This window comes from Anopheles coluzzii, chromosome 3 (assembly GCF_943734685.1).
Source record: "Anopheles coluzzii chromosome 3, AcolN3, whole genome shotgun sequence".
Taxonomy (NCBI): domain Eukaryota; kingdom Metazoa; phylum Arthropoda; class Insecta; order Diptera; family Culicidae; genus Anopheles; species Anopheles coluzzii.
Genome location: NC_064671.1, coordinates 59,546,268 through 59,567,222, shown reverse-complemented (window position 1 = coordinate 59,567,222; position 20,955 = coordinate 59,546,268). Strand labels below are relative to the sequence as shown.

At 37.4% G+C, this 20,955-nt stretch overlaps 2 protein-coding genes across 3 annotated transcripts; both read right to left on the bottom strand.

Moving 5' to 3' along the window:
* Positions 1 to 13: 13 nt before the first annotated feature.
* Positions 14 to 2,237, bottom strand: LOC120956199 (proton-coupled amino acid transporter-like protein CG1139). 2 transcript variants are annotated; one of them, XM_040377571.2, is made up of 6 exons: positions 1,653 to 2,226; positions 1,442 to 1,592; positions 1,249 to 1,370; positions 859 to 1,179; positions 575 to 787; positions 14 to 511 (listed from the first exon to the last, which is right to left on the bottom strand). In XM_040377571.2, exons 1-6 carry the CDS (start codon positions 1,760 to 1,762, stop codon positions 100 to 102), a joined length of 1,329 nt encoding a protein of 442 aa, XP_040233505.1. In that variant the 5' UTR covers positions 1,763 to 2,226; the 3' UTR covers positions 14 to 99. The 2 variants fall into 2 exon arrangements, with proteins under 2 accessions (XP_040233505.1, XP_049464248.1); XM_049608291.1 differs by having other exon boundaries at positions 404 to 787; positions 1,653 to 2,237.
* Positions 2,238 to 3,250: 1,013 nt separating this feature from the next.
* Positions 3,251 to 5,407, bottom strand: LOC120955800 (odorant receptor 67d-like). The gene is made up of 5 exons (XM_040376975.2): positions 5,127 to 5,407; positions 4,445 to 5,062; positions 4,275 to 4,364; positions 4,057 to 4,209; positions 3,251 to 3,962 (listed from the first exon to the last, which is right to left on the bottom strand). The coding sequence occupies exons 1-5, from the start codon at positions 5,334 to 5,336 to the stop codon at positions 3,909 to 3,911; spliced, it is 1,125 nt and encodes a 374-aa protein (XP_040232909.1). The 5' UTR covers positions 5,337 to 5,407; the 3' UTR covers positions 3,251 to 3,908.
* Positions 5,408 to 20,955: the final 15,548 nt, after the last annotated feature.

Here is a 20,955-nt window from a genome sequence, read left to right as displayed (position 1 = left end):
GAATCAATACCCACAGAATACGTGTAAATATTTTTACAATCAATGTATTCATGTATTTATGATGCATTCTTCTGTATAATTTCGTTCAATCACTGGTTACTAGTTGTATAAATCGATTATGTCTTCCACACTGGATATAGTACCCGTGATCAAGAGATACAAACCAAACAATGCCATCAGACCGTTTTTTACTAGGCGCCACTTCATCCATCCAAAGTCTCCCGGCCAGCGGTAAATTGTGTCTACAATGATTGGAAACCACAACGCAAGGATAGGATTGAAAACAGCACCAATGAATCCAACGAAGGTTCCAATATCCGGAACACCGCAAGCAATGCCTACGATACCGATAAGGTACAACAGTCTTATGCCTGTTTGAGCTGCGACATGCCATTTCGGCGGTACACGATCATGTACCCTTCGCCAAACTATTTCAATGGGAACGTAGAAAAATATTCCTATTGAGAATAGGATGGCCACTGCTGACAATACTTGTATAACCATCGCTAAGCTGAAACGGAGGAAAATTACTAGAATATTTTAACGTACGTCATCGCCAGCTGAGCATACTTACTCCTCTTCTTGGGGAAAGTTTAGCGTTATTGAGCCTTGAATTTTATCGCCATATCGAAGGTAGCCTGCCACACCAATAAAACTGTACAAAATGGCCAAGCATATGTTGTTAACGTTTACTATTCCAGGGCATCCAAGGTAGTGTTCCGGGTGTTTCATTTGATTGGACACGGGAAATATGAGAGATGTTGCATCAAATGCAAAGTATGCAGCGCTGTAATAGTTGATTTAAAGTTAACCCAACGGCAGACCGCATAACAGTGCTTCTTTTCGCATTTAACATACCCGAGGAAAGTAGTCAACGAATTGAAAGATGGAAATAAGTCTCGGTCGTCGAATGAGAGTGGCTCTTTGAATATGTAATACAAGGATATGACGACATTCGCAAATATCAGTGTTGTAGCTATAGCTGAGAATGGGACGAGATATTTAATTTCCCTGACCTGGGTTATTCCAATGGCTGGTACAGCGGCTAGTAGAATATAGATTCGGACATCCCAGTCCAGATCCGTACGAGCATTGATAACGTCGTGTAGGGTCGAGCCAACAAATACCATGTAGATCATTGATGATATCGGTATCATCAGAAAGTAGTCTACAATATTCCTGTTCAGGGCAAATATTGAATTGTCAAATAGCGAATGTTATAACAATTATTGGTCGTTAAATACTCACTTAAATATTTTCCCCAATGGTCGTATTCTAGGTGAGCCCAAAGCACAAGCATGATCCAGAGTTTCTGCAAAGCTTAGCATAGGTATACGTTCTCTTTTACATATTTTGTAAGCGGTGTCAACCTATAATCGAAAAATAAACATATATTATCAAAAATTTGATCTGCTCCCGCACTTATGTAAGCTTTGCTCACCAACAAATGAACACAGTGCGAGTAGAGCATTCCTAACAGAAACGTTCCGATAACGCCAAAAACCAGTCCACCATTTCGAATAGCAAACGGCATCGATAGGATTCCTACACCCATGGCTCCCTTCATAACGTGTACGAATGTGCCAAACGTGCTGTAAAAAATTCAGCCGTAATTTATGAAATATTCACGCACGTGATGATAGACAGCTCACGAGTTTGGTTTGCTGATCGTTCGATGCTTGTAGGGATCATAGTCGTCCTGAGTATCATCATCAGTTCCCAGTTCAGCTAGCGTGTCCTTTGAGGTTACGTTAATGGACATGGTGAGGCTGCAAGACACCGAAACTGGACACAAGTAAATTTGGGCCACAATGCGTAGGCAGCAACGTTTCACTTTTGACTGATCGTAATAGTCTATCAACCGAATGATAACCGTTGTGTAAGATACCGCGCCCCAGAAAAAGAGATACAGGTTTATTTCAGAGATTAAATGGAGTTGAGTTTAACGTAACAGGAAGGCTATACTATGATGAACTAGCAACATTCAATCAATGGAACATCAATCAATGGATGCTTGAAATAAAATTGTTTTATCTGTAAAGTACCTTTTTGAGTCTAATTCCTATTCCGGTTTCTGGAGTGATTTTGCATGTATGGGTTAATGCCAATGTTTACGCACACATGCATAATGTGTTTAGATGCCTTTTAATAAAGCGTGATATTATTCTCGCCGGTGTATTTTTAACAATTGTGCCTTTAAATGTATTGGACTGAAAATGCTGTATTATTTAATATGAATAAATACTTGCAGTTTCAATTTTGTTGGTGACACCAATGGAACGTGTTTTGCAATGAAATTGTAATTTCTAATTAAGTTTAATTCATTTGGCAATATTTGATACCGTTTGTTCTTGTCGTGTATTTTGTTAAATATTGAATGTTTCGTATTTTTATATGTAAAAACAATATTTATGTACCAGAATCTGGATGTTTAATGATTTTGAAATATTTCATGAAATTTCATAGTTCATTGCAGAACATCTAATTTCACATATAGATGGCGTTACACTACGTTTCATTGAGTCCCCGATAAACAATTTGAGATCGTTTGGGTGGCCACAAAAATCAGCGATGCATCGATGTATTGTCATACTTTGGAGTAGTATAAGATGTGCTCCTTTACTCATTTTCTTGCGCCCGTAGACATCTGGTTTGGTTGTGTATTCGCAAGGTAATTCATGAATCTAAATAAGGGCTGGATCAGTTGGTAATGCAGTATTTACAGTAAAGTATTTGTGATGCCGGTAGGCCCATTGCAATTGAATATAGTATTCGTCAGAATTTCCTCCAAAATTGATGCTTTTGTACAGGTCTAAGAGAACAACGATGGTAAAATGGGTGGTGAAAACAAAAAAAAATCAAGTTATGATTACATTGCTGAACTATGTAACAGAAGAAAACATTAGGATTCTGTCAAAAAAATCGTTATTGAGATATTTGCGTAGATTTTGTGTGATTGGATCAGTTTCGAAAAGTTACTCACTGAGTTGCTAAGGCTAAGGCTAGGGAGTTTGAAAATATGTTTTGAAAATATTGTTACATATTTTAGTTTGGATTATGAAAAAACACAAAACTTGCGAGGAAGAACTTTTTTGGATAATTTTAGTCATCTAAAACATTTCAGGTTGATGATTATCCTTATTAAACTTAAAAAATCTTTAAAAAATTATGAAAAACGTTTTTTTAAATCATTTAACAATTGTATTTTTCAAAGATTTTCAAACTTTTTGCAGCATTTCCCCCATGAAAGGTGCATGTAGGATTTTATTCCTCCATCACAATTTCATGAGCGGGGGAGAGAGCTGGTCTTAATAATTAGTATTTAGATTAACTAAAACTATGTAATTTTTTTATTTTGCCATTCAGTGATAGTTCGTTCTGCAGGGTTTTATAATCATGTAGTCAAATAGGTTATTCACGTAGGGAAATGTTTTGTAAGTTGAATAGCGCTGGCATTTTGAAGAGGTTTGCATGTAATGGAATTGCTCAACCGAAGCTGCTTAACTGCGAGGGCGCTGAGACTATGAAGTTGTATGGTGTACAAGGTCTCATGTGAGCTCGCAGACTGCTCGAATTTGTTGTATTGCTTTTTTGTAATAAAGTAATTTAAAAATAAAATCGGATGATGTTGCACTGGATTACGATACATCTTCTGTGTGTTATATAACTTTTTGTTCTATTTATTGCAGTGCTCCAGTATATTATCGAGCTTGAAATGATACAAAAGTAAAAATTGAAGCATGTCATTAGTTGCTGTATCTTGATTCATAATTTGTATGAAAGTCAATCAAAACAATAAAATATTTAAATTTAATCTTTACTGATTATGCAACGACCTATTGAAACTATTGCTTCATTTTTATTGTGGCACATTTTAGCCACAACAAAACTATTTACAGATGTACTAATCAACCTTTAGTGTTTTCCAGCATCATAATCAATGAATATATAAACTTATGAATCTGAAAATATATTTATACATCGAAAATATTAATATATTTTTTTGTATACTGAATGACAATAAATAATGTAAAAATTTATTATCATTTACAATACCTGCAAAAACGCCGTAATGTTTAAGGGTAACGTGGCTGCCATCAGCATTTTCGGTTTTTGCGACATCATTAGCACCATTTTCATGAACTTCATGTCTCGAACAGAGAGTTTATCCCAATGGATGGCACCAATTTTCAACGTGAGAGCATCGGTCTGCAAGAAAACACTACAGATAAAGTCAAAGATTCAAGATTGTTGTCTCGTTTTACAACTCCAACCTTAAGTTCGAGGCTGGTTCCAAGAAAGCAAATGTAAAATATTTGAACCGATCCAAGAAACACAATAGCAGCCCCCGGATACCAATCCAGCTGTAAATGGACCCAGAAAGTAAAGATGTTTTACCAAGAATAGTAAACAGAAGACAAATATTAAACAAAATGATACTTACCAAAACCAATCCCAGCACCGAGATAACCATAGTTGGAACCGTTGAGATGAGCGTTACAAAATGGTATGGATTCAAAAAGTCTACAAGTTGCTTTAAGTAAGTTCGATGGTGCTGATACTGCCGTATGATCTCAACTATTTTATCTTGGATCGTATCGAGGCTCTCATTACGTTCAAGCTGTTCATTCAGTTCCTCTGTGATAGTCATCAGGACGTCCAGTTGGCCGTACGCAGTCAGTAGATTGTAGATGGTAGTGATGTCAGACCCAACCGTGATGATCCAATAGTAAATGGCCATTATAAGCTGAATGCCATAGTTGGCATAGTACCCAGCCAATGTGTTTGCATCTATGAAGGGCATGACAAATCCAAACGGCAGTATGCGATCTGCCAGAAATATCGATGACAAACCAGGAATGCTCATTGCTGTTATCACTAATAGAAGATAAACTAGAACAGTCACTTTAATCACGATGTAAATAAGACTGGCATTATCGCACAGCACACGCTTGACTGCAATACTTTGACCCATCATATGTTGATAGTAACGATGATTGATCTCGTACAAATCAACGACTCGCTGACGAGTTATAATAAAGCTGTATATTTTCATAATGGCCTGCAAACAGAGATTACAGTGTTTTAATCAGCAAAACTGTAGAAATGTACTGCTTTTATTTTACCTGACAGCAAAATCCAAATGTAGCAATGCAGTAGATTAGCTTAATAATATCGTGGCGCGATTTATACGACGAAATTAACACACTCACAACGTAGAGCACCAAGTTGCTGATACCGAAGATAAAGAAGAAGTTGACGAAAGAATGCTTGCGCTTGAAAAAAGACACTCCCATTGATTTGTTAAAGGACTCAATTCCCGCAGTTAAATCCATGCTGCCTTGCAAAGGATCTGGCGCAGAGTAGTGAAAAAAGCTATGCTTCTTTAGCCTCCGTAGGAACTCCATGGTGAACTGATAACAACTCCACGTATAAACTTTTATTTATATGCTATACGCCTGCCATTTTCTTTTCATTAAATAATTGTCTGACAATTTAATTGATCTTAAACGACAGCAGCTGGCAGATTCCCCGATTAAAAGAATACTAGCTGCTTACTGAACAGAGGTATGTCGTATTCCTGTTTTCCGAAAGGTGTGCACATTTATCAAGCACTTTGAACAGATTTCTTTATAAATTATAAATTTACAAGTACTGTCGATTTGATATTAAATTGAGAAATTTTATTGATTTTTCAACAACGATATTAAGACTGCACTACACTGCAATACATATTCTTAGGAGAAGAAAGGTATGCGTTCAAAGAGTGAAGGATATATTCAACGAATAGCAATGGTCATTTACCTAAAATCAATATGTACTCTTCGTACCTGTGGCGTACTGTGGTGTGGTATTTATCACAAAGGTTAAATTTTACGACAAAGTTTCGGAAATAATACTCCCACTGGAGTGAAACCGTCCATGAAGTGCCGTTTAGTTCGACGAATGAAGCAGCAAATGTGAAACATATCGTTGATCCTTCATATCAGGGATGTACTTTGGTGCGAAGGAAAATAACAGATTGTTATGAAACTGCGAGACACTTTTATGGGTCCACGTTAACGGCTCGAGATAAAAGCTGGCAGCATTCATTCACCCATGGTACGGTAGAGTTTTTGCCAGCATATTAAAACATATCGTACTGATATGCTAAGTGCTAGTCATCCCAAGTGTCCAAACAGGATTATGGTATTAATAAATATATATGGCATCATAAAAAGCATTCCGATCGAAGAGTTCGATACCGCTCGTGAGTGTTCGTGTGATGTTTTTGAATGCAGTCAGCGAAAATGTATATAGTTTTTACAGACAGTACAGATTCTTAACTTACATAACATTTTATCAAAGCAAACACAACAACCAGCTTATTTTAACAATAAACGAAAATCTTATACGTTGAATGATGGTAGAATAAATTAATAGCGCCTGTACTAATAAGTTCACTTTCCCCAACACATTGTCTGAGAGAGGTTCAGCCGGTAAAACACTTCCTTTATTAAATTCTTGCCTCGCTTAACATTGACCGGACAGAATCAAATTAAGTGCTTAGCACGATTGTTTTGCTCTAGCTTTAGCAGAGTGTGAAAATCGCTACCTTAAGGCTGGATTACTTTCATACCTTCCTGCTGTAATCATTCTGTATAATAGAGCAGAATTCGTGGAAAAATGTATTCATAAAGCTGGCGTGAGAAAGAACAAACGTTATTAATTGTGTTTTACGCACAAGTATCTAAAACTTGAGGTTTGTCAATAGAACTATTCGTCTTTTGCACATCAAATATACTTCAAACTACATCGTTGAACTCGTTTTGTTTTATTCATTGGGTATAAATTTTGGAAAAATTCAAAGAGATTTTTTTTTCCTGAAAATATAATAAATATAACAAATACAATTAACACGAACACGATCATATCAGACTTTAAAAAAGTTATTGCATGCATCTTCCTTTTTCGGAGCATTGAAGATTACATATCAATACCGCAAATTACAGAAAATTAACCTCTCGAGGGTGTATTAAACTGCAGGATAATGTTTGAAGACAAATTAAGATTGCGTGTAACAAATTCATTTTCATCATTTCATCAATCATTTTAACGTATGCATAAAAAATGGACAAAAATTTACCTTTTTTACCTTTTACCTTTTTTAAGGATAACGACGGCTTTAACGAAACGTTAATAGCACTTTAAATAATAGTATCCATGCGTCAGTAGACAAAATTTGAAACCTCTATCAGTGAAAATCTAACTGTGATGACCACAAAAGTAAAAAAAAAAAATGTTCAGGAGCGTGCGTGATCAAAGAACGGCACCCCGTAGTATCTAAAACAGACTCCGTGCAGCAGTTTGTGGATGTCGTATAATCCAGTTTCTACAACATCTTGGCACTATTAGACAATAACTAGAGCATCGAAAGAACGGCCGGTTCCGAATAGCCGACGACCCTGTGCGACTTTAGGTTTCAATAGAAGCTGAAAATGAATATTGGGGGACATGTTCCTACATTGCTGCGTTAGCTTGCCCAGGAGGTCGATGCAACCGGCCAAACAGTGAAATAGTACCTGGAGAACATGAACAAACATATCAGGAAGCAGAAATCGCGTCCACCGGCAGAAATGCGCCCATTTTATGTGAATTTCAGCAGAATGTCGATGTGACACTCTTGTCCAACTGGTCCAACATCCCGGAACTGTGTCCCATCGAATTTTTCTGGTTAAATATAATGCAAAAGCTCTACAGTATTTCCTCAAGCTACGCGACACTCGAGTTGCGCGAATTCGAATTACGCAAATTTTTATTTTTGACACTTTAGATGTTACACAAATAAAAAACCAAATACTCTTCACGAATTGCATTTAATAAGTAAAAAATTACATAATTAAACTAAATTCAATAAAAAAATCATTATTAATCAAGTATATTTTGGCTGTAAAACGTGATATTCGACATTCGCGAAAATCCGAGTAACGCAAATGTCTTCGGAACGCATTATTCGCGCAACTCAGGGAAAACTGTACTCCATAAATTTGGCCACGAAAATTTAAGAGGAATTGATAAAAATCGAGGTATGTCTTAGAAACATGCCTGCACACATGTCTTCGTCCGCGCTAGCGAAAATTCCGGATAACTGGCGAAAGGCAGCTCGCAAGGTCATTTATTTAGTTTTGCAAGTAAGCATACATATTTACCTTTTAAAGGATGATATAAAGATATTGGTTATTTCTACAGCTTCTTTACAGTTTTTTATACAATATTTGTTTATGCAAACGTGTTTGCATAGTGACGTGGTCTAAATGAGTTTGCTGTTTTTCTCCCTTTTAGAGTGTACGAAGGATTTTATTCACGAGCAGTGGGTAGGAGGAGGCCTCTATTGGAAGAATACACCTTATTTTAAAAAAGATCTAGACTTTATTTGTTTACTAAAAATGATCTTACGCTTTCCTTTTTCTTGACGCTATTCACATAATTTTCAAACCAATGTACAGGGCGGCGTCATATATGTCAGACATTTCGTTTATGTAATAAAAGAGAAATAAATTTGATTTTGATTGTTTCTCTTTGGAATCGATTAAAATAGCATCTTTTTAGTACTAAACTTGCATTTTACTTAATTTATTTCATTTCAACCTTTGCTCTGTTTGTCAATGTGGCAAATGCTTAATTTGTAGTTGTTAGCGACATGAATCCATTATAGTTTACTAAAAAACTGAACTGAACAGTAAGTGTACGTTTTGCACGATAAATTGTAAACAAGGTAATCGGTCTAAATACATAGAGACAGAAAACACAATACAGGGGCACTCAAATCAGTGTATCAATTTTACGATACCAACCTGTGTATGTGTTTTCATAAACAGCATAAACAAAAGCTCTTATAGTATACATTCTTATTTCGTCTTATTCTTATGCGTCTTATTTCCTAGGGGCTGTGAATCCGCCTCTGGGTATCCTGGATGTCTTTGCGAGATATTTTACTGCAATTTGTAATTTCAAGATTTTCTGAAAATTTTAGTTACACTGATGCACAACGACTAGTCAATTTTTCAAGATAATTGTTTTTCATATGACTTCATGAAAAATTTACATTCTTTCTCATATGATTTAAAAAAGTTAGTATAATTTCTGGACTCAGTTCAGTCTAAATGTATCTCATATTAACTGGCTTAAAGATCGATCTTAAATGAATACATTTGTTGGTACTGTGGTACCAGTTAAGCACCCTTTTGTAATCACAAAGTTTTACAACTTGTTCTGTATCACAGTCAACGCAAAATAAGGGAGTGGTAATTTTAGTAACCCAACAAAAGAGGTATCTTGTAGACAGAAAGATGATGATGTTTAAACGCTTGGGATCGGTTTGCATAAAACATGAGCAATTCGAACCGAAATCATGATCAAAGTTTCATGATGTCTAGCATCCGCAAAAGTGACCTTTTTGGTGAAATTAGGGGTTTTCCATGCTCATAATGAACATGATTATTTGTGCTTTGTGCTGGAAAAGAAAATGTTCATCAAAACACACATTGATATTTTAATTTTAAAGCCTTATTTTTGGTGTGAATTTTTTGAGGCGTTGTGATGAAATATAATATGATTCTTCTGTTCATTGATTTTTGTCCAGTCCTTCGAAAATATCATACGTCTTATTAATTTCTTGGTACCATAAATATCGTTCTAGCATACACGCTTCACCAGCGACATTTGTAATACGACCTGAAGACTGACAATTCAAGACCATTCAAAGAGCACTGTTTAGGATTTAGATGCGCCAAAATGTAGGCAATTTGTTGTACACGTGAATTAAGCCATAAAACCAATAGCAGCGCCATCTCGAGGCAATAACACAACTACTCCACACTTCACAGTAGCGCTATCTACGTAATTAGTTATGTAAATCATGGGTGATGTACAGGTGTCCCCCGAGATACGACTGTATTTGGGACCGAAAAAATGTCCCAAAGCAAGGCGTAAGTCGAAACAGTCGTATATCGAATATCTATGAATATGAAGTTTATAACCGAAGTCGAAGATTTGGAATCTATGATATCGTGTATTTTATTTAAAATAATGTTCGGTAATGTAATAATTTTATTTTAAAAGCCGTACACAATATAGATATTCAAGATAGGGTAGTTGTGGAATCTTTGGAAATATGTGTATAACGGTTATCAGCCCAGAAATTCATAAAAATACATCAATTTCTGGTCAATGACAACTTTTAACTGTCAAAATCAAAATCGTCGTATCTGCGAATAGTCGTAACTCGAGGTGGTCGTAACTCGGGGGACGCCTGTATTGGCTAATAATTAGGAAACATTTGTATGTCAACGGAAAGAGAGGAAATTAAGCCAGCGTACAAACCCCAAAAGTAAACATCGCTAACGGAAATCAGCGCTTTGTAATAAGTACCCGAAGAAATATATGCAGAATTCAGTTACCAGCACAGATTGCGGAGTCAGAATTTATTGTTCTACATCTTCAAATCACCCAGCTGGCAAATCTTGTACAGAGTCCTTGGCGGGTAGCTCTTACTTGACACTTGTCAGCGCTCTCAGGTGTATTTGGTATCGTGCTGATTTTTGCTCCCTTTGAAACTCGAATCGCGAGTTTAAGGTAATCTAGTGTAGGGCGCAATCCTACACATTTTGGTCCTTCGAACCGGATGCCGGCCAGGCCGGTAAAGTAAGAGTGAACCAGTGAATTGAGGTGCGATGTATTGGGCAACGGCACACGGCGTGGCCAGCGACGGAAACTTTCACTGGACGCCAACTCATCCCAATAAGGTGCGTTGTAACGGACAACGGCACACGGCGTGGCCAGCGACGGAAACTTCCACTGGACGCCAACTCATCCCAATAAGGTGCGTTGTATTGGACAACGGCACATGGCGTGTCACCATCAGCATTGGTGAGCGCATCAGCATTACAGCATCAGCATTGGTGAGCGTCAGATACAGAGCTGAGCGGTGAACAAAGCCGTCGTGCGATTTCATATGACGCGGCGCTTAAAGTGTTAAGGTAATCTAGTGTAGGGCACAATCCTACACAAGCACCATGACTGGAAGGCACTTAGAGTGGCTTGAAGGCGGAGTTGGTCTGACCGGTCACGGATAGGCAGGAACAGCTTCGCGTCGTCTGCATACAGTAGGTTACTGTCAGGAGGGAGCAACCGTGTTACGTCATTCAGGAAAATGACAAACAGTAGCGGTCCAAGGTTACTCCCCTGTGGCACCCCCGAAGAAGCATCGATACGGCGCGACGTATGGGGTCCCATCTTCACGCAGTATGTGCGACTAGCAAGATAGGAACGTATCCAGGCCAGCAGCTGCACAGGCAGGCCAAGCGTTTCGAGCTTTGTGAGCAGCAAGGCGTGCGGAACGCTATCGAAGGCAGCCTTGATGTCCGTGTAGACTGCGTCGATCTGCGAGCCGGCATCGATGGTCCTGTGGCAGAGGCTAACGAACTCAACCAGGTTGGTGGTGGTTAAACGCTGAGGGACAAATCCATGTTGAGCTGCGCTAATGTAGTTCGAGGCAGCTGCGCGGAGAGCTTCGTACACCAGGAGCTCGAAGACCTTAGCGCAGGCACAAAGCGATGCAATGCCACGGTAATTACATGCATTTGATTTGTCCCCCTTTTTGTGCACTGAAACAAGCCACGAAGTTTTCCAGCAGGCAGGATAGATGCCCGAACGCAGTGAATCGCGAAAAATCGAGGCCAGGATAGGCGCGATGGTGGTACCACAACGCTTAAGCGTGGAAGCCGGGATCCCGTCAGGCCCTGGAGCGAACGAAGGTTTCAGCCTGTCAATCGCTTTCGAGACTGAGTACTCATCAATGACCGGTACGTTTGATAATGCGTCGGCTATCTGCCTCTCATCAGTTACCGTTGGAAGGAAGGTGGCGGCAAAGCGCGAGGCAAAAATATCACATACAGCAGACGGTGAATTTTGTGTTTTGTTTTCAAAACTCAAATCACTACAAAGCGAAAAAAAGGATTTTTTAGTGTTTGGCATATTAGACCGCTTAGTACTCTTAAATGATACTCTGAAAGGTTGGTGTTGAACCTGACATGTCGCGCGCCCCGTTTTTAAATATTATTCGTGCTGTGCAACCTTTTACGTGTTAAATATTATAACTTAAGACTGAACGTGACTAAAAGATTATGTGTAATATTTCTTGCGTAAAACAATGTGGCGGAATGACTTCAGCATTGAACAAACGAATGGAAACATTTGTCTGTTATCACAGTAGAATTGAATACAAGTGAAAACAAGTTTGATTAAATATAGTTAATTCTCACCAGTTATTGTTGAACAGTGGTATTTATTTTCATTTTTCCATCATCTTTCGTTCGTAGTTTGGACACTTATTCGAGTTTAGTTGAACACCGTTTATCCGGTACGCGACCTCGCTCGGATATTCGAATAAGACGAATAATATGTTGAAGTATATTTTTTACCACAAATTTGAATTTTGAATATTAGAATTTTTGTTTTCAAAATGTGTTATGATAACAGTTTTTTCGTCTTTAAATATCCTGCTTGGCACGCAACGTCACTTTTGTATTGAACTGTCATTTCTTAACAGCACGGATGTACGGACAGCCGAATAAATGGAACCCAGGTAAAAGGCATTCCGTTGCACATTGATTATTTACTTCAGTCAATTTCGTTGAAGTACAACGTTCGGGTTTCTGTACAAAGCTCTCCTCTTCTCTATCTAGTTAAGGATTAGGTTTAGCAAATGTAGGTTAAGAAATAGGTTAGATATATTTGTTTTTAGGTTAAGTCTAAAATTGCATAGGTTTTTTTGCACTTTTCCCATATAATCAGATTTAAAATCAACAAACAACGTATATTCAACTCAGCTATGCTATAAAAAATCCGGATTATTGAGGAGAGCACATTGCGTACCCAATGTCAAAAAACGTTCGATTATAAATGTTTTTTTTTTCTTTCTATCCACAATAAACATCTCTACTCTGCTACTACTACTACAACGTTCGGGATGTGAAAGCTTGTCGGAGTTGAAGTATTCAAGTGGTTTGAAGAATTCACCATGGGCTAATAGAGAAGATTCTAAACAAGTCTTATCTAGGTGGTAGTAGTAGTAGACGGTTTATTTGTCTATAATATAGTATTGTATAAACAAAATGCAACTTAACAATGCATTAACGGGTTCAAACCTAATCATTCCTTATTGTTAATAATTATTAACAACCGATTCGCACAGAAGATGTTGTTCCCTGTAATTGCCGAAAGAGGGCGACGCGGTAAATGATTAGTGTGGACAACGTCCAACACTGATCGGGCCGAGTACTCCCGAAGGCTCACGATCGGGGCTACGGGAGAGAATAGAGTTGACTCTTTCGCCTTAGCCCGAGACAAGTGACGGATTTTTTAGCGTCTCTCAATAAAATCCTAACTAAAAGATAGCTTAAAAAATGCTTGTTTTTATTAATAATAATTTACTGCGGGCGAAAGAAAGAGTGCTGTTGATAACGTCTCAACATTCTAAAAAATCCGTTCGTTTTCTAATATTTAATTCTCTTAACATAGTTTTCCCTTAATTTTACCCGTTGCCGGCAAAATAAGATTCCTGAGGTAAATCGGAATCGCCGTGCTGAAGTGAAGAACAGGCAAACTACGGTGCGAGGAATTAGTTTACTGAATTACGCGTGTGTTTAACAATAGTTCCACGGGTTAAGTTAAGTTTATTGTGTTATCTCCTTGCGCATCCCACCCGTCGCCAGCGATATAAAGTTCCTGAGGAAAGTCGGAACGTAGCTGTGCTGAAGTGAACTTGCAGCAGGAAAGGTGACCCATAGACAGACCCGATTCGTGGTGCGTACATAGTCTATGCGGAATTATTGCGTTTCGCCAAATGAATGTGATATATCTTGTTTTATTATTCGTGTTATTAAAGATGCGTCGCATAATAAAATAACGTTTCAACACTTATTATTTAAAAACTTTTCTAGCTTTGTAATGTTTAAAGGCTTCATTATATTGGTGTTTTGGAAAGAGAAGAGGGAAAATGTTTTTTGACCTCTCAGACAAAAACAAAATTATATCCTAAGCTTAATTCTATGTCCTATATCTATCCTAGCCTATGTCGATCATCATTCTAATCTGTTCAGGAAATCTCGATTGATTGTTGCTAAACTATTAGTAAATTTGTTATTTAAATTGGTGATGAATGAAGTGCCTATGCCAGTCTTATCTAAAATGTGTGCCTTATATCGATCGATTGATATCTAATATGATAAGTGTAAGAAAAAGCATAACGTAAGTCACTTATCGTTATTTGCTGTCATTGACTTTCATTGACAAACATTTACAAAAGATAATAAATTGTTGTTTTTTTTTCAGATTTAAAATGGTATACTTTTTATGTACACCCGATGTGTAAGGCAATGTAAACCCGGTTACATTATTGGTCCATTTGTACCGATATTATGATGTTGTGCATATTGAATGCAATTTTAAACAATGTTTAAACTATTTATTAAAATGTTCCCATTGTTTCTTAAAAAAATACTTTTACTAATTATATTTTGTAAAGAATGGCTTGTAGACATTGTGTAGATGAAGTAACATTAATATATAAAAACGAATGTTAAAATTCTCAGTCTTCAAATCCTCGAGTGTCGAGTGTGCTAAGTTCTAGGATCTTTCTGTACAAATTTAACTAGTCAAGTTCATGACAAACTCTGAGATGTAGGGTGTAAGTTCATTGTGAAAGAAACATTAATTACCACTCTGAAAATCACTCTTCTGCACCTCTGACAGAACTATCCTCATTGCCTTTAGTCGACTGAAAAGTTTTCTTTACGCGAAAAGATGGGTGCCATTATACTGAAGAGAGTCTCAACCTACATCAATTATAATTAGCGTTCATGACAGTGCTGTACAGTGGTGGTATATTACTAATCGAAGTTAATGTACTAGCAGTTACTTTGGGAACTATCTTTAGTAACTATAGCTTGATCCAGTACACAGAAAACGTGTTTACTATTACTATGAATAAATAAATACATAAACTGTGAAATATACAAAAGCACTGCTGTGATATCAAAAAGTTGCAGTTCAACATACATACATTTTACCATGTCGTTACGCTTTGACAGTCCCATATAATTACAATTGCATAACTTACATAGTCAACTACAAATTAAGTAATTAAGTACAAATTTAAGTAACGTAGCTATGAACTATTTACTCTTCTCTATACTTAAGTTATTCGAAACTATGAAGATAAGAAAACAATAAAATCAGAAACCCTTGAAAAATGTTCACATAATTTTGTTACTGCTGCTTCATGCAGTGTACAGTAATCGTCTGCAGGAAACTTGAAAGTACAAAGTCTGCATGACGTTGAATGATTGACGGAAATGGGTCAGACAAACAAGAAAAGCTGTTTGAAAGGAAATGTACATTAAAGATGCATCCACACGAAACCGTTCCAGTGCTGGACTGCAGCTTTACAGAAAGGGTTGTTTGCGTTACTAAACGATGAAAACACATATTTAAATTTGAACAAACATGTGGTTGAATTAGGTTGCTATTGGCAATGAATCATTGAACTGGTTAATGGTATTATTGTACATCGTTCATTTTAGTTTATTTTTTCATTGGCATCAGAGACATTATTTTTTAAATGAAAATTATCAACATTATAGTTAAGGCAGCTGATTTTACTTCTGATATGGCGCAAAAATGATATCGTATGCCTTATATATAGTTAAGAGAATGCGCTTAAATTACGTTTTTGTAACCGAGCGGTAGACTCAGGGCGAACGAAGTTTTCATGTAGACTTACAATATGCGAAAATGAGCTACGACGTCATGTCGTAAAGAACAAAGGAACAAACCTTTGAGGGTATGCATACTTTTCTTTACAATTTCTGAATATACATAACCTCATTTTCAACATAATATGCAAAAATTTAACAATGAATATAGCATTGAAACCATTGAGAACCGAAACTCCAAAAACTGTAAAAATCCTTTTTTATTGTGTCTCGTACGCTTCACATTTATATGCTAACAATCACAGCTTTCAAGTTATACACTTTCATAAATTAATAGTGAAAGGCTTCGCCTTTCTAACTTTTAAGCTACATGAAATAGCTTGAAACTAGTTCAGCTTTTCAATTGAGTAGTGTTTGCTCACCATAGTTACGTATACCAGTTCGATGCATGTGTTGCAAGAACACCCAATTTTACTACCCATTTATTAGTACCGTTGACTTAATGATAAAGTTATGATAATTTCAGTCCGAGTGTAGAACGAGCGTGAGTCTCGCTCGTAATAGCACCGGTAATACTACAAATTGATATACTGTAACCAATATTACTGTAGTGTGTGCTGCAAAACTTTACCACACCGTTGCTAAACCTATCGTTTACAAATGCCGTTCCTAATGTTATGTTTCGTTGCAAATGCAGAGAAGCAATTAGTTCGGGTGTGGTGAACACGTTACTGCTAACCGTTATGTGTTACCATTAAGGATAACGTGAGCACACCTCGAACCTGATGGTACTTCATTAGTTTTCTTCGAGGTATAGGGCAGCACCCATCATTTTCAGCATTAAAGTCTAGTAGCAATGTTTAAATGAGCAAAGTTTGCCTTTTTCGTGATGCGTAAAGCATGATATAGCATACTTGTAACATTGCACATCCTTATACACTCCTACGCAAAACTCAATTTACCTTTCGTATTTATAATGCATAGTTTGATGCCTGCTGTCTCTGGTAGTTTATTAGATAGGGAGCTGTTTTGTACAACATGGTCAACCGTCCCGGGCATAAATCATCCATCGTTTGTAGAGCAATAACATTTCCGGCATCATATGTCAAACATACGGCTGGGACCAGGTTTCTCGTTCAATATGCAGACGGATCAATATTCAGTGTCCCAGCTCTGTCGTTCTGTGTAGCTAAACACAGAATCGCACATGCCTGCATGAATAACTCACTATCAACGACACAGCATGATAAACATCTTGCATCCACTTTTTGCCACGCTTTCAGCAGCAGCACTTTACAGCAGAATCATTCTATAGACGTTTTAGAGCAGTTGTAATTTATTCATTCATTCATATTCATATTTATTTGTCTACCTTTTGGTTACACAAATGCTTAAATAATACTTATTACCTATGTTCCTAAACTAACAAAAATTAACACGAATTATCAAAAATTTGAGAAAAAAAAATTTTTTTTGAAAATTAGAATCTAAAATTTAAAAATTAAAAATTAAAAATTAAAAATTAAGGCAGCACGGGATTATGGAGGGTTCTGATGCGGGATCGGAAAGAGGATAAGGGAAGGTTGAAATCAAACATAGAATATACACAGTTAAATCGACGAATTGCACGAAGAAGGGGGTCATTACGGCCCACTGCAGTTCGGCGGGAAGGGATCACAAGTTTATTACATTAATTCTGCGTTTGGGAGTATTTATACGCGATCGAAAGTATCTTTTCAATCTATTTCTGTAATTTAATACATGTTTCTTACCATATCATAATTTTTGATAGTACTTACAAATGAGACGCATAAATGAGACGCAACATTACATCTTAGCATGACTTGTTAAGGGACTGACACATTTTTTTAAAATTTCCAGTTCATTAATAACCCATTCATGTACCAATTTCCTACTCAGTGCAACCTATCGCTCGGCAAACACAGCAGTTAATATGTTCCTTATAAAGACTTTCACTTTTTACGAACATCGTGCAGTACGGCTCATAAAGGAACGTTTTTATTACGTTGCCATAAAACCGGGAATTAATTAATAATAGAAACACGCGCCGTCTTGAACCTGACGAGCTGACCACAGGAAATATCGATTATTTCTTCCTCCTTTAACGTGTCCGTTGGGCATTCATCATGCACGCGCTTGGCAACGTCCTGTCGTCAGGACTAACCGCTGAACGCAGCTACGGTCGAGTCCGCCAGCGAATGATGCATTCCTGCTGAGTAGCTTGCATAATTAATTTCTTTTGTCGGGATTTTCCATCCAGCTGCTTTCACTTGGAACACAATGGTCCAAGGAAGGGTAGATTCATCAAACTATAGTTTTTGATAATTGTAAGAAAGAACTAACTCTACGGCAGACGGTGTGTTGGCTTCTGATGAATCGGCTTTGCAAATATTTGAACGAATTAAAATTACTTGGACATTGTGTAAACTAAACTACCATTCCCTATGGATGAATGTACAAACAAAAAATGGTTTAAAAATGTTCTTCGAACGCTTGTAAAGCATCATGGCATTGAAAGAAAATCTAGTCCAGCAAATGCAACGTTTCATGTTACATTTCTGTTACCAGAACAAAAAATCAAATTCTAAAATTATCTAAATCCGTTTGGTGTACATTATTTTTTCTCCAAAATCAAGCTGTCACTTCTTTCCCGACTGTTTATTGGTGCTTTGAAGTAGCTCCGTTTTGTTTCATATCCAAATTGAGTTCAAGCTGTGCCGTACGCCAACCGTACAGACGATGCAAATTTATGCTCCACTGATATGAAACATTCTTTCACAGCTCGCGATCAACGAACCAGTTTTCAGGAAACGTGGTAGCTTAAACAATTTTGCACAAGCCGCATTTGCACAGAAGCGTGTAACTGCTGCCCCACCGAACATTTCTACCGCTGTCGCAGCCGTAGCGACGGAACAGAAGACCGTTTGTCACTTTATGCGATCCTTTAACGCTTTGCTGTCGTATTTGAGTGCTAGATTTGGTCATCGGTGACACTGCCATCGTGGTAGGAAACATCCCAAAACGGTCCAATGAGACGCAGATTCACAGTTTATTTTCCATTATTCGCTGCACGCCACGCTTAATGGGCAATCTTTGGTCAAGTCAAACACGAAGAAAAACATTTATTGTAGTTTTTAAGCAGATAAGTTAACTGACACTGTCCCATTGTTTTATTTCTCCTTCGAGCAGCGAATGTTGGGCGAGGGAAAATCAATAGCCATAAAAACGAAGCGCATTGTCGGCGGTTTCCTATACCTGATAGAGACAGACGGAACGGTTTACCAGGGAACATGTTGATTCCTGCTTTTCCTGCTTCGGAAACGACTCAGCGTTCCAAATTAAGGTCACAATTAATTACCCACTCGTGCGTTTGCGTTGCTCGTCCGCATGGTTTTCGATTTTTGCTGCTGGTATTGGTAAATGTTGTCCTTTCTTGGAAGGGCCTCACCGGTAAAGGGCTTAGGAGATGGTATTTGTATCACAATTCCACCGTACTAGAGCTCGCTGTCCGCTGTAGGAAAATTCCATCAAACCTTATACCGGGAAACATAATGGATAAATTCAAAGTGAGCAAATCGTTTGCTGTGCCTTTGTAAATGCTGAATTCCGCGGCCAAGAATCTGGTTCTTATTTATTTATTTTGTAGCATTTATTTCCTTTAGACAATAAATATCCTTTTGAAATGTATGCAGATCAGCGTCGTTGAGGACGATTTTCAATTTTACTCCTTAATTAAAAATTCAAATTCGTTTACCAACGCCATTAAGGCAAAATACTAACACAGTTGCTTGAACACTGCTTCACATTTCGAACACTTACAGGCGTGTCCAGCAATTCGCTTGCGTACCAATAAATACATTTCTATAGCGAGTGATGTATCAAATGATGCTAATGCAGTCTGATAGCTCCGGTGCAGACGGATCGATCAGGATGCGGGTCAGTTTAATGGAAGGTTCAATGTCCTATTTGTAAAGTGTAAAGCAGGGTAATGGTTGATGTTGAACTTAACATAGCAACTCTGGGTCGTCTGCCACCCTCCCGTGATGGAAACAGCTGAAGTACTATAATAAACGAGTAACGCAGAGAAAAAAAAAACACGCGCCAGGTTTCGTGCCATAATAGATGCAAACATAAGCTAGGAGCTGTGAACCGTGGGAGGAAAAACAAAATTATCATTTCCTGGATGTGGTGCCGCAGCAGAAGCAGACCGATGTACAGCTTGGCTTCTGCATTCTTGCTGGTTTACATTCATCGCTTAAATCACCGTTGTTCCTTTCTGCTCAACATGCTCGTGATAAGTAGCAATAAATCAGACCGAAGCGTATAAGCAATTTCAAGACTGGAGTAAAATTGAACTAAACCATTGGTAGGAGCTGCACGGAAGCAGAACGACTGTTGGCTACACTCATGTAACATATTACGTTACAACATTTTCAAGACCAATTCCGTAGGATAGTTGTCACAAAACAATACACAGTTTAGAAATGTTAGAGTGTTAGGTTGCAAATCTTGAAGGAAAACTTTCATAATTGACTCATTACTATTTTAAGAAATGCGTAAAGGAAGCAAATGCTGTAAAGTATAAAACAAAACATGTTAGTATTTCTTATAGCAACCGCTTATTCCGCACTATTTTGATATTGAAAATGAGGAAGGTGTTATACGCGATAAAGAGTGTTGTACGCAGCAAAGTATGGATGTAAAGCTAAATAAACTTCATTCTTTATACATCGAAACGAATAACCAGGGTCAAATGAAATAAGTTAATAAGAAAAATGGAAAAATAATCTCCCACGAATTTTTCATGAGTGATAATAATGTTTTTTTTTTTTTTTAAAGTGATACTTATTGGTTCAATGTAAGCGAAGATTATGTAGTGAAAATGATAGTGATCAGTAGAAATAAAACAAAAAAAACAGCTTCAGTTCTCACCTTTTCCGCTTTGTACATAACATACACATGTGCACAAACACACTGTCAAAATATCTGAGTTATAGAACAAATGCAGTACAATTTCCTAAGAATACACTTTTTCAAATTTTCTTGGTTGTCTTGTTCTCCGAAATCGATAAATTATAAAAGATTAATTTAATTAGTTTTCAGATTTTCTCACATTACTCCCATTACCACCAACCGCATAGAAGGTACAAACGGAAGCATCAGTTAAGGAAAATTATCT